Source organism: Diaphorina citri, unplaced genomic scaffold, assembly GCF_000475195.1.
Source record: "Diaphorina citri unplaced genomic scaffold, Diaci psyllid genome assembly version 1.1 scaffold1909, whole genome shotgun sequence".
In the NCBI taxonomy this organism is placed as follows: domain Eukaryota; kingdom Metazoa; phylum Arthropoda; class Insecta; order Hemiptera; family Psyllidae; genus Diaphorina; species Diaphorina citri.
The window spans coordinates 5,574-19,194 of NW_007379335.1; the positions used below are offsets into that span (position 1 = coordinate 5,574).

At 44.7% G+C, this 13,621-nt stretch overlaps 1 protein-coding gene across 1 annotated transcript in view; it reads left to right on the plus strand.

The window, feature by feature from the left end:
* Positions 1 to 13,621, plus strand: part of LOC103517615 (maternal protein tudor-like) — a 23,540-nt gene that overhangs the window by 2,313 nt on the left and 7,606 nt on the right. The window contains exons 4-6 of the mRNA XM_026829643.1: positions 207 to 443; positions 1,128 to 2,066; positions 2,674 to 2,817. Coding sequence (XP_026685444.1) covers positions 207 to 443; positions 1,128 to 2,066; positions 2,674 to 2,817 — 1,320 coding nt within the window. The remainder of the gene's footprint in view (positions 1 to 206; positions 444 to 1,127; positions 2,067 to 2,673; positions 2,818 to 13,621) is intronic.

Sequence of the window (13,621 nt, forward strand, 5' to 3'; positions counted from 1 at the left end):
GCGGCCTCGATCACACTGGAAGAATCACATCTACTATAATTCTTATTCCTCCATATAATTTATGTTTTTTATAAAAAACAAACCAGCTGGGGTAAACAAATGGTGCTGAAATGTATCTGTCGTATGTTTCAATCGAGAATTAAAAATAAATAAAATAATTCAATTGTTAAAAATAAATAATAATAATTGAGTTGAACTTGTTCTAGGTATCCTCGGACGAAACCCCCTCGGCGCCGGCACGCTACGAGGTACTGTTCCTGGACTACGGTAACAAGAGTGAGGCAAGCGCGTTCCGAGAACTTCCCGAGACTGTTTCGATCGCCCTTATCCCGCCCTGTGCCCGGCAATGTTCTCTAGTGAGGCCGAGAACGTTGGGAGACTGGCCCGAGAACGCTACGGACACGTTGAATGAGTACGCCGATCTCGAGCTGAGAATCGAAGAGGTAAATATTTAGTTCTGCCTCCGTGGCCGAGTGGGTATCACACCGGTGATCCCAGGTTCGATTCCCGGCGGGGTCCAAGTTTTTTCGGCTCTTTGCTTAGAGTTCAGGGTACACTTGGCCTCGTGAGGACAATTGAGTAGCTACTTTAATCGAGTTGTTTTAGCAGCTTTAGCTTTGGCGAATGTTATTGACAGAATACAGGGAAGATATCTTTTTGTATCAGCCAGGGTGATGGTCTCTAGGCATGTTTAATTGGCTCGTCCTGAGCCGCAGTCAACCATCGTGAGGTCTAGTGCTTGTTCTTAAAAGCAGAGAGAACCCTTTGAAAAGCTGCCAGCTAGCTAGGCTGGTTAGATGGTCTCCTCCCTGCTTATAGTCGCACAGCTCTACTCTCTGTTTAACGTCCTCTAGCCAGACGTTTGATGATTGTTATTATTTTATTGTATTTATCGTAAGGACGTTTTATTTTTTCAATGGATATACATAGAATACAGAACAAAGGAACATTTAACAAAAACAAAAGAAATAATAACACTTCTATCTACTTATAGAGGTAAACTCTGTAGCCAGGCAACAGCTTCTGAACTAAGTGTTTTGATATCCTCAATATTTCCCTTAAATGACAAAGATGGACAGTCATGACCATATCCTATATTATTTTATTCTATCTTCTGTCGATTTCAGGTTGAAGATGGTAAAGTAGAACTATACGTAGACGGAAAGCGTCTATCCCACCTGATAGCAGGACTTGACGAAGCCACCCTAGACTCCGAGAACCCAGAACCCATACAGGAGAAGACGGAACCCTCTAACGAATTAGAGTTCTCAGAACCCACCAACGACATAGCGGAGAAGAAAAGCGAAGTAGAATCGTCAGTGGATAAAGGGAATGGGGACTTAGTGGATGACGAAGAATTCAGCGAGACGATTACTAGCAGCGAATTTTATAGTCCCACTAAAACACCAGCGAGTCCCACTAAAACATCAAGTCCTCTAAAAGCGGCCAATGAACCGGTCAGTCCCACAAAAACAACAAATGATAGTGAGACTATTAGGGCCAGTTCGTATAAGACGAGTCCAGCAAAAACACCAGAAGTGTCCAGTCCCACGCCTAGCAGTCCCACCAAAACAATAAATGAAGCAGTCAGTCCCACTAAAATCCCTACTAGTCCCACTAAAACAACGGAAGGATCCACTAAAACGACAGAAGGGTCCACTAAAACATCAGAAGTTCCGACTAAAACGACAGAAGGACCGACTAAAACCTCGGACTGGTCCGCCAAAACTGACGGGTCTAAACCGCAAAGCAGTCTGAAAGAAAAGGCTCTCGCCTCCGAGAAAACCAAAGTCCACCTGATCACACACGTCAATTCCCCATCCGACTTTTACCTCATGTTTGACGCAGCCACGGCAATCGCTCTCGGAACGCTGCTTAATAATGCCGCGGATTTCGAGCCGGTACACAGCGTGTTACTGGGGGGCCTGTATGCGGCATTTAACGAGCGGGAAGATAGTTGGCATCGAGCGCAGTTGTTAAGTATTGAGGACGACGAGGACGATAGCGGAGTCACCCTGTATTGCGTCAAGTATTTGGATTTGGGCAACACGGATGTGGTGACTAAGGTGAGTGTGGGTTGGACCATCCTGTAGATTTTTTTTTTTTAATGTTTTCTGTTTCCAAAAATTTCGAATCCCATTTTGCTCGTCAAAAATTCTGAAACGACACTTTGTTCACTAGAAAACTGAGTTAATGGTATAGTACGCTTTCTAGGACTTCTCGCATAAATGTACGACAGACTTTAATTGTTTGGTATTATTTTCAAGAGAAGATGGATAGAGGAAATTGTGAAGAACTGAGGTCTTATCGTCCCGAAATCGAAGAGAGAAGGAGGACAGGCTAGGAGAAAGCAGGCCGTTCCGAGAACGAACATTAACTGTTTAGGATAACGTTCGCCCTTGTGGGAATCGAACCCGTGACCTAGCGCTAGGCTGGCGATGGCATTCCGAGTTTGATTTCTGAAAATGTTATTTGAGCAGCGAAGCTCAGGCAAACAGCCGAAGTGTGTAGTCTGTACTAAGTAAAAATGTTCGGCCTGGGTAGAAATCAAATCCCGCAACCTCAGAGTCTTATCCAAAAATTAGTAATTATTGAAGGGGAAAAACCCTAGCACTTTCTGGTCCAAACGCTACCTTCCGATCTAACTAGGCCACCTTCTTCTTCATTTCCCAGTCCGAACTTCGTGAGCTGCCCGAAGACATCCGAGCCATGCCGAGCGTGGTCAAACACTGCGAACTCGCCACGGACACCGCATGCATCTGGTGCGACGCAGCGGTGCGCAAACTCACGGACCTCCTGGTCACGGGCCAGTTCCACATCGAGATTCAGGGAAGAACAGTGGTGGAGCTGTTCATAGGAGAAAAGGGAACGAAGACTAATGTTACGGAGCTATTATTGGCGCCTCCGCCCCCAAAATCGTACGTTCTATCACACATTAACGACGCGACTGATTTCTATGTACAACTCCTGGACGATCCGGCTCTGGATTCGATAGCCGCCCAGCTGGCGCCCTTAGACTCAGAACCGCCGCTAGGTAGCGTTAATACCGGGGACCTCCTTGCAGCCAAATTCACCGACGACGAGCAGTGGTACCGCGCCCGCGTACTCAACGCAGAAGGTCAAACCCGCGTCCTATTCATCGACTACGGGAACACGGCGGTCGCGTCGGAATTTCGCGCGCTACCTGACCCGCTGCGAACCACCCCCCCAACGACACGGCGTTGCACGCTCGCCGGGAGCTATTCCAAGGCGGCGAATGAGAAGTTCGTGGAGCTGTCACTAGGTGGAGACACTGTCTATCGGTGTGAGTTCGTAGGGGAGTCGGTAGAGGGCGTGTGCCCCGTGTGTCTTTACATCGGGGAGGAGAAAGTGACGGATTTGCTGGCGGGGGCTGAGACGGTGCCCCCCGCCTTAGAAACGAACCCTACAGGACCAAATGTTGGCCAGGCACCCGTGGCGGAAACGATATCCACGGGACCAAATAGTGGCCAGGTGTCGATTTGTTGGGTGAACAGCCCCGATGATTTCTACGTCCAGGCACCCGAGGATGGCACTTTGGATAGGGTAGCAGACCAATTGGCGGCCATAGCTGAAGAGGCGCCTATTGCGGTTACCCCGGGGGCGGTGGTGGCGGCCCAATTTGCGGACGATGACCTGTGGTACCGATCCCGCGTTTTGGCCCAGGTAAGAATTGAACGAACGAAGTAAGGTCTGTTTTTTAAGAGGTTTGATAACCGCTAAGGTCTTCATCCCGAGAGCGAAGACAGAACGAAGACTCCTAGCCTGTCTGTCAGCCGTTCCGAGAACGAATCTTATCCGTTCAGGATAAAATCCGCCCGAAGTGGAAAAAAAAGACTCCCCCCTTCAATTAGTTCAAAAAATCAGACAGATCAGCAGACCCCAAGCCATGGGATTACGTTCCGAAGTTCCTGGTTCGATTTCCGAAAAAAAAACAAACAAAAAAATATTTTTTTTATTTAATATACCTACCTTATTTATAATATCATCTAACACTAAGAAGTCAACAGCTGGGGTAAACAAATGGTGCTGAAATGTATCTGTCGTATGTTTCAATCGAGAATTAAAAATAAATAAAATAATTCAATTGTTAAAAATAAATAATAATAATTGAGTTGAACTTGTTCTAGGTATCCTCGGACGAAACCCCCTCGGCGCCGGCACGCTACGAGGTACTGTTCCTGGACTACGGTAACAAGAGTGAGGCAAGCGCGTTCCGAGAACTTCCCGAGACTGTTTCGATCGCCCTTATCCCGCCCTGTGCCCGGCAATGTTCTCTAGTGAGGCCGAGAACGTTGGGAGACTGGCCCGAGAACGCTACGGACACGTTGAATGAGTACGCCGATCTCGAGCTGAGAATCGAAGAGGTAAATATCTAGTTCTGTTCATTAGCTTTTTATTCTTCCCCGAGACTGTCTTACTATAGCCAGGTGTTTGATGATTGTTATTATTTTATCGTATCTTCTTCTGTCGATTTCAGGTTGGAGATGGTAAAGTAGAGCTATACGTAGACGGAAAGCGTCTATCCCACCTGATAGCAGGACTTGACGAAGCCACCCTAGCCTCCGAGAACCCAGAACCCATACAGGAGAAGACGGAACCCACTAACGAAGCCCCAGAGTTAGCTGGCTTTCTATGGCTGAATCACAGATGGTGTGTGATGCAAATGAAAATTTTGTATTTTCTTTGTGGTGCAATTAAGAATAGCTTCACAATTTTGAGAGCATTAATCCTTGGCCTCTAACTATATATATATAAATCACAGATGGTGTGTGATGCAAATGAAAATTTTGTATTTTCTTTGTGGTGCAATTGAGAATAGCTTCACAATTTTGAGAGCATTAATCCTTGGCCTCTAACTATATAGTTGCTGAGTTAGCTAGTATGTATAGGTACTTAACAAAGCCAAAACAATTAGGTGCTCTTTCTTGATGGCATAATGGACCTTTGTAGGCTTCAACTAGCAAAGAATAGTTAACATAAGACAGGACAACATGAAAATGAGAAGTGTACCAGGGACCGTAGAATTATTTCCACAACCGTGAACTGAACAGTACGTCGACATATCTAAAAAGGCATTGAAGTAAAGGAAACAAACTTTGAGGCAAAATATTACTCAAAATCCATAACTTGTTAGCTTCTCTTACACTCGAAAAGTCACTTTTTTTAAACACAACCGTGAACTGAACAGTACGTCGACATATCTAAAAAGGCATTGAAGTAAAGGAAACAAACTTTGAGGCAAAATACCTATTACTCAAAATCCATAACTTGTTAGCTTCTCTTACACTCGAAAAGTCACTCGAGAACGTTGGGAGACTGGCCCGAGAACGCTACGGACACGTTGAATGAGTACGCCGATCTCGAGCTGAGAATCGAAGAGGTAAATATTTAGTTCTGCCTCCGTGGCCGAGTGGGTATCACACCGGTGATCCCAGGTTCGATTCCCGGCGGGGTCCAAGTTTTTTCGGCTCTTTGCTTAGAGTTCAGGGTACACTTGGCCTCGTGAGGACAATTGAGTAGCTACTTTAATCGAGTTGTTTTAGCAGCTTTAGCTTTGGCGAATGTTATTGACAGAATACAGGGAAGATATCTTTTTGTATCAGCCAGGGTGATGGTCTCTAGGCATGTTTAATTGGCTCGTCCTGAGCCGCAGTCAACCATCGTGAGGTCTAGTGCTTGTTCTTAAAAGCAGAGAGAACCCTTTGAAAAGCTGCCAGCTAGCTAGGCTGGTTAGATGGTCTCCTCCCTGCTTATAGTCGCACAGCTCTACTCTCTGTTTAACGTCCTCTAGCCAGACGTTTGATGATTGTTATTATTTTATTGTATTTATCGTAAGGACGTTTTATTTTTTCAATATCCGCCCCGGGCGGGAATCGAACCCGCGGCCTAGCGCTTACAAGGCAGACGCACTACCAACTAAGCTAACTAGGCTGGCTTCGAAAATGATGATGATGTCAGCTTTTCGTGCTGTTATTTTACTGGTAATATAAGCATAAGCACGCAAACTCAAAATGGTTTGTTAGAATTTTAAAAAAATGTGTTGAAATCAATTTCAAAGATGGCCGCCATCGAGCACGCGAGGAGGGGAAGTTTACCTCCGCTTGAGATCGTTACCCTTCCTCCACTTATATTAATACCTCCATGTATAAATCAATCAATCTATTTATGTATCTATAGTTCATTATTTTACAAAATACATAGGATTAGAATAAAAAATCTTTTTTATAAACTGATGAAATGGAAGAAAAAACAACACTTTTGTGAAATTTTGAAAGGAAAGGAAAATACCATTTGAACCCCATGCGTAAGTTTTACAAAAGAGTTTCCTCTCTGTATAGAACGAAATCTCCAAAGTGTGTTGGGTAAGCTAGGTTAGACCCTGAAACTATTGTTTTATTATTATTATTTTTAATTATTATTATTTAGAAAAAATATTCTATCTTGTACCACTTCATAGAAGGTACAATAGTAGGAGAATCATGTATGTTATGTATCTTTTATATATAAAGATTAAATAAATAAATAATTATCCCTGTGTTTCAGGTATCGTGCGAGAATCACCACTGGGTAAACTCTGTAGCCAGGCAACAGCTTCTGAACTAAGTGTTTTGATATCCTCAATATTTCCCTTAAATGACAAAGATGGACAGTCATGACCATATCCTATATTATTTTATTCTATCTTCTGTCGATTTCAGGTTGAAGATGGTAAAGTAGAGCTATACGTAGACGGAAAGCGTCTATCCCACCTGATAGCAGGACTTGACGAAGCCACCCTAGACTCCGAGAACCCAGAACCCATACAGGAGAAGACGGAACCCTCTAACGAATTAGAGTTCTCAGAACCCACCAACGACATAGCGGAGAAGAAAAGCGAAGTAGAATCGTCAGTGGATAAAGGGAATGGGGACTTAGTGGATGACGAAGAATTCAGCGAGACGATTACTAGCAGCGAATTTTATAGTCCCACTAAAACACCAGCGAGTCCCACTAAAACATCAAGTCCTCTAAAAGCGGCCAATGAACCGGTCAGTCCCACAAAAACAACAAATGATAGTGAGACTATTAGGGCCAGTTCGTATAAGACGAGTCCAGCAAAAACACCAGAAGTGTCCAGTCCCACGCCTAGCAGTCCCACCAAAACAATAAATGAAGCAGTCAGTCCCACTAAAATCCCTACTAGTCCCACTAAAACAACGGAAGGATCCACTAAAACGACAGAAGGGTCCACTAAAACATCAGAAGTTCCGACTAAAACGACAGAAGGACCGACTAAAACCTCGGACTGGTCCGCCAAAACTGACGGGTCTAAACCGCAAAGCAGTCTGAAAGAAAAGGCTCTCGCCTCCGAGAAAACCAAAGTCCACCTGATCACACACGTCAATTCCCCATCCGACTTTTACCTCATGTTTGACGCAGCCACGGCAATCGCTCTCGGAACGCTGCTTAATAATGCCGCGGATTTCGAGCCGGTACACAGCGTGTTACTGGGGGGCCTGTATGCGGCATTTAACGAGCGGGAAGATAGTTGGCATCGAGCGCAGTTGTTAAGTATTGAGGACGACGAGGACGATAGCGGAGTCACCCTGTATTGCGTCAAGTATTTGGATTTGGGCAACACGGATGTGGTGACTAAGGTGAGTGTGGGTTGGACCATCCTGTAGATTTTTTTTTTTAATGTTTTCTGTTTCCCTGTATTGCGTCAAGTATTTGGATTTGGGCAACACGGATGTGGTGACTAAGGTGAGTGTGGGTTGGACCATCCTGTAGATTTTTTTTTATGTTTTCGGTTTCAAAAAATTTCGAATCCCATTTTGCTCGTCAAAAATTCTGAAACGACACTTTGTTCACTAGAAAACTGAGTTAATGGTATAGTATGCCTTCTAGGGCTTCTCGCATAAATTTACTAAAGACTTTTATTGTTTGGTATTATTTTCAAGAGAAGATGGATAGAGGAAATTGTGAAGAACTGAGGTCTTATCGTCCCGAAATCGAAGAGAGAAGGAGGACAGGCTAGGAGAAAGCAGGCCGTTCCGAGAACGAACATTAACTGTTTAGGATAACGTTCGCCCTTGTGGGAATCGAACCCGTGACCTAGCGCTAGGCTGGCGATGGCATTCCGAGTTTGATTTCTGAAAATGTTATTTGAGCAGCGAAGCTCAGGCAAACAGCCGAAGTGTGTAGTCTGTACTAAGTAAAAATGTTCGGCCTGGGTAGAAATCAAATCCCGCAACCTCAGAGTCTTATCCAAAAATTAGTAATTATTGAAGGGGAAAAACCCTAGCACTTTCTGGTCCAACACGCTCGGCATGGCTCGGATGTCTTCGGGCAGCTCACGAAGTTCGGACTGGGAAATGAAGAAGAAGGTGGCCTAGTTAGATCGGAAGGTAGCGTTTGGACCAGAAAGTGCTAGGGTTTTTCCCCTTCAATAATTACTAATTTTTGGATAAGACTCTGAGGTTGCGGGATTTGATTTCTACCCAGGCCGAACATTTTTACTTAGTACAGACTACACACTTCGGCTGTTTGCCTGAGCTTCGCTGCTCTAATAACATTTTTAGAAATCAAACTCGGAATGCCATCGCCAGCCTAGCGCTAGGTCACGGGTTCGATTCCCACAAGGGCGAACGTTATCCTAAACAGTTAATGTTCGTTCTCGGAACGGCCTGCTTTCTCCTAGCCTGTCCTCCTTCTCTCTTCGATTTCGGGACGATAAGACCTCAGTTCTTCACAATTTCCTCTATCCATCTTCTCTTGAAAATAATACCAAACAATAAAAGTCTTTAGTAAATTTATGCGAGAAGCCCTAGAAGGCATACTATACCATTAACTCAGTTTTCTAGTGAACAAAGTGTCGTTTCAGAATTTTTGACGAGCAAAATGGGATTCGAAATTTTTTGAAACCGAAAACATAAAAAAAAATCTACAGGATGGTCCAACCCACACTCACCTTAGTCACCACATCCGTGTTGCCCAAATCCAAATACTTGACGCAATACAGGGTGACTCCGCTCTCGTCCTCGTCGTCTTCAATACTCAACAGCTGCGCCCGATGCCAACTATCTTCCCGCTCGTTAAATGCCGCATACAGGCCCCCCAGTAACACGCTGTGTACCGGCTCGAAATCCGCGGCATTATTAAGCAGCGTTCCGAGAGCGATTGCCGTGGCTGCGTCAAACATGAGGTAAAAGTCGGATGGGGAATTGACGTGTGTGATCAGGTGGACTTTGGTTTTCTCGGAGGCGAGAGCCTTTTCTTTCAGACTGCTTTGCGGTTTAGACCTGTCAGTTTTGGCGGACCCGTCCGAGGTTTTGGTCGGAACTTCTGTTTTGGGTCCTTCTGTGGTTTTAGTGGATCCTTCCGTTGTTTTAGTGGGACTAGTAGGGATTTTAGTGGGACTGACTGCTTCATTTATTGTTTTTGTTGGACTGCTAGGCGTGGGACTGGACACTTCTGGTGTTTTTGCTGGACTCGTTTTATACGAACTGGCCCTAATAGTCTCACTATCATTTGTTGTTTTTGTAGGACTGACTGGTTCATTGGCCGCTTTTAGAGGACTTGATGTTTTAGTGGGACTCGCTGGTGTTTTAGTGGGACTATAAAAATTGCTGCTAGTAATCGTCTCGCTGAATTCTTCGTCATCCACTAAGTCTACAGGGTAGGAGAAAGCCAGCTAAATGCTAGGTCGCAGGTTTGATCCCCACCCAGTTCGGTTTTTATCCTAAACAGATAAGGTTCCTTGGAACGGCTTTCTTTCTCCTATCCTGTCGTCCTATCTTCGCTTTCGGGACGATAAGATCTTAGTAGAGTACAATTTTTTGTCGATGGCGGGATTCGAACCTTGAGCAAAGCAAGGGCCTTTCGACTGGACTAACCGCGTCTTACTCTTACAGGTAACGAGATGGCAGATCAAGAAGCCTACATCATCGACTGTTCCTCCATAGACGACTTCTATAAATTTAAGTTTTTTTTTCTCTTTCCCCTCAGGTACGTCGTATAGATTACGGAGACACTCACCCGTGCACTCAATTCAAGCAGCTTACCGAAGATCTCAGCCACATTGGCGCCCTAGCCCATCACTGCACGGGCCTAGTCAGCCCCTCTGACCTCACGAGGTGGACAGAGGGACAGCGTGAGCTCACGGTAGTCAGCGTGAGAGAGGAGGAAGATGGGCTGGTCGTGGAATTGAGTGAAGATGGAATCATGGATAGAGAGGAGCTAATTACTGAGAGTGGACAACCGGAGATGCCTTCGGAATCGGAAACGATGGAAGTTGTGGCTGAAAACTCAGAAACGTTGGCTAAAAAATCAGAAACGTTGGCAGCAAACTCAGAAACGTTGGCTGAAAAATCAGAAACGTTGGCGGAAAAATCAGAAACGTTGGCAGCAAAATCGGAATCGTTGGCAGCAAAATCAGAAACGTTGGCAGCAAAATCGGAATCGTTGACAGCAAAATCGGAATCAGTGGCTACAAAATCAGAATCAGTTGCTGCAAAAGTGGAATCAGTAGCTGCCAAATCAGACTCAACGCCTACAAACCCCGAAACAGCGCCTTCCAAATCAGACATTCACTCTACGCCTCAGGTCCTCACGCTGGCTGACTGCGGTTCAGGACAAAATAAACATTGCTACAGACCAAGCATCAGAGGTTTTACTGTATAAGGCCAGCCTCTCATTATCACGTAGATCTAACAGGTACACCTGATCAGGTCCGCCTGTCAGGTCTACCTCATACCTACGTGATGAGTACACACAGTCAGGTAGACCAACCTGTCAGGTCTACCTTATAGTGAATGGCCGGCATATCGGTAAAGGTAGGGCCATCGGCTTTAATAAACGCCCTTGGTCACTGCGACCTGGTTAGATCTTTTGTGACATTCCCTTTATGGCCGGCACTAGATTACACAGACGAGAAGAATAAGTTAAACCGGATTTCCACTCTAGTGCAGGTCCAATTACACAAACATACTACGGGAACACACGAACATTGGCCATGCTACAACACAGACTACATGCGTCTAATGTAGCTTTTTCATTGCTACGACATTAAAACGGCGGTGGAACACTCATCTTTTAAAACAGTAAAAATTACAGTAATCATCAGCTTCTAAAGGCAGCGCCTTTGTTGTAGCCAAATTTGTCTGTCTTTTGCTGCTTCCTTGAGTTGTTGATGGGATCGCAGAAATCACAGTACAGTCCAAATATTCGTACTGGCGAACAACCTCCGTGCCCGAGTGGGTATCACACCTGTCTTGCACTCCGAAGGTCCTGGGTTCGATTCCCGACGGGGTCGAAGTTTTTTGGGCTCCGTGCTTGGAGTTCGGGGTGCTTTCGGCCTTAACACAAAGCGGGGACAAAATACTGGACACTTACATTTCCGACTTTGAGATATCTACCCTTTTTCATTTTCAGTGGAGGATCAAATTTATGTTCCGCTTCTAGTGGACCAAATACTGGCCACCCATGTGTCCTATATTGAGACGTCTACCCTATTGTATTCTCTATTTTCAGTGGAGGATCCAATTTATGTTCCGCTCCTAGTGGACCAAATACTGGCCACCCATGTGTCCTATATTGATACTCTCTACCCTATTTCATTTCTATATTTTCAGTGGAGGATCCAATTTATGTCCCGCTTCTAGTGGACCAAATACTGGCCACCCATGTGTCCTATATTGATACTCTCTACCCTATTTCATTTCTATATTTTCAGTGGAGGATCCGATTTATGTCCCGCTTCTAGTGGACCAAATACTGGCCACCCATGTGTCCTATATTGATACTCTCTACCCTATTTCATTTCTATATTTTCTTGGACACTTACATTTCCGACTTTGAGATATCTACCCTTTTTCATTTTCAGTGGAGGATCTAATTTATGTTCCGCTTCTAGTGGACCAAATACTGGCCACCCATGTGTCCTATATTGATACTCTCTACCCTATTTCATTTCTATATTTTCAGTGGAGGATCCAATTTATGTCCCGCTTCTAGTGGACCAAATACTGGCCACCCATGTGTCCTATATTGAGACGTCTACCCGATTCTTCATTCATGTTGAGCCTGATAAGCCGGCCCTGATTGCGGCCAAGATTACGGAAGTTATGAGCAAACCTGAGGTAAGTCCATCCCTGAAAATCCTGAAATAATTTAATTATTTTATGAGGTATTATTAAAGGAATTGAAGAAAAAAAAATCGGAAACGGAAACGGAGTTCTTTTCGTGCTGAAAGCGAAGAGAAAAGGAAGACAGGATAAGCGAAAGTCCTGTTCAGGATGAAACCCGCCCCGGGCGAGAATGGTACCCACGAGTTCCAAGTTTTAACTTACGATTTTTCCTTCAAGTGGGAATCGATCCCCCGGCCTAAGTAAATTTAAACTTGTGACAGCACTATCACCAGTCCACCCCAAAACATTTCTAGACTGCGGGAGTAAAGGGACGTATCAGTCTCATTCTGGCAGGATAAACAAGGTGTATTCTATTCTTCTCCCTCTCAGGAGCTATTCCCATTGACCCCGGAGGAGATTGTCGTGGACAAGTTCGTTCTGGCGACCCCCGACTTGGAGAGCTGGTACCGTGCCCGCGTCACTGAAAGTGCCCCGCCCTCGTACACCGTACAGTTCATCGACTATGGAGACTCAGCACAGGTCCCTCTGGAAAATGTAAGTGAACGGTATTGTTTTGTACCTGAAATCAATGTGATTTTTCAATTTATTTAGCTTTAAGATACCAATAATCCAATAGTTTTTTTACTCTCTTTTTAGATGGTTACCTACTACTCGTATGGTTGATCTCTTCTTTTTTTTAATGTTAGTTATAACTTGTTCCTACTAGGTTAAATGATCATGACGTTGCCAGTCTAGTTAGCTTAGTTGGTAGTGCGTCTGCCTTGTAAGCGCTAGGCCGCGGGTTCGATTCCCGCCCGGGGCGGATAGGAGAAAGCCAGCCGTTCCGAAAACGAAAATTGTCCGTTCAGGTTAAAAAAGAAAGTGAAAAAATCGTATCTGGAGGTTGGCTGTTGGCAAGTCCTAGTCTAGTCATAAAAAAAAGTATCTTAATGCAATAAAGAGGGAACGACATTTGTCACAGGTATTAAAGCTCAACATAATCCTTGTGGCCAAAACCAAATAGCCCAAAACCGATCACTCTAGGGCTGATTGAGGGCTGACGAACAACGCCGACCCAGCATGAACACAATGAAAGGCGAAGAAAAAGAATAATCTTATATTATAAGAACGAGATCCATTCACAGTTCACACACTGATCACTCTATCTCCAGAACCACAACACCTAGAAAACTGAAATTTGGTAGGAATAATCCTTTTATGGTCTAGGTGTGCAATAAGAAAGGATTTTGCGAAAATCTAAACCGATCCTGAGATATGATGTAGAAAGGCCACCCTTTTTTTTAGCTTGGAGGGTAGTCCGTCTGCCTTATATGCTCTAGGACAGGACACTCTAGGTCGTAGGTTCGATTCCCGCCTCGGGGCGGATTTTTTCCATTCCCTCTTCAATTTCGGGACGATAAGACCTTAGCAGTTACAGCTCCCTCTAAAAAAAAAAAAAAAAAAAAAAAAAAAATGGGGGGGTGGGCACACCA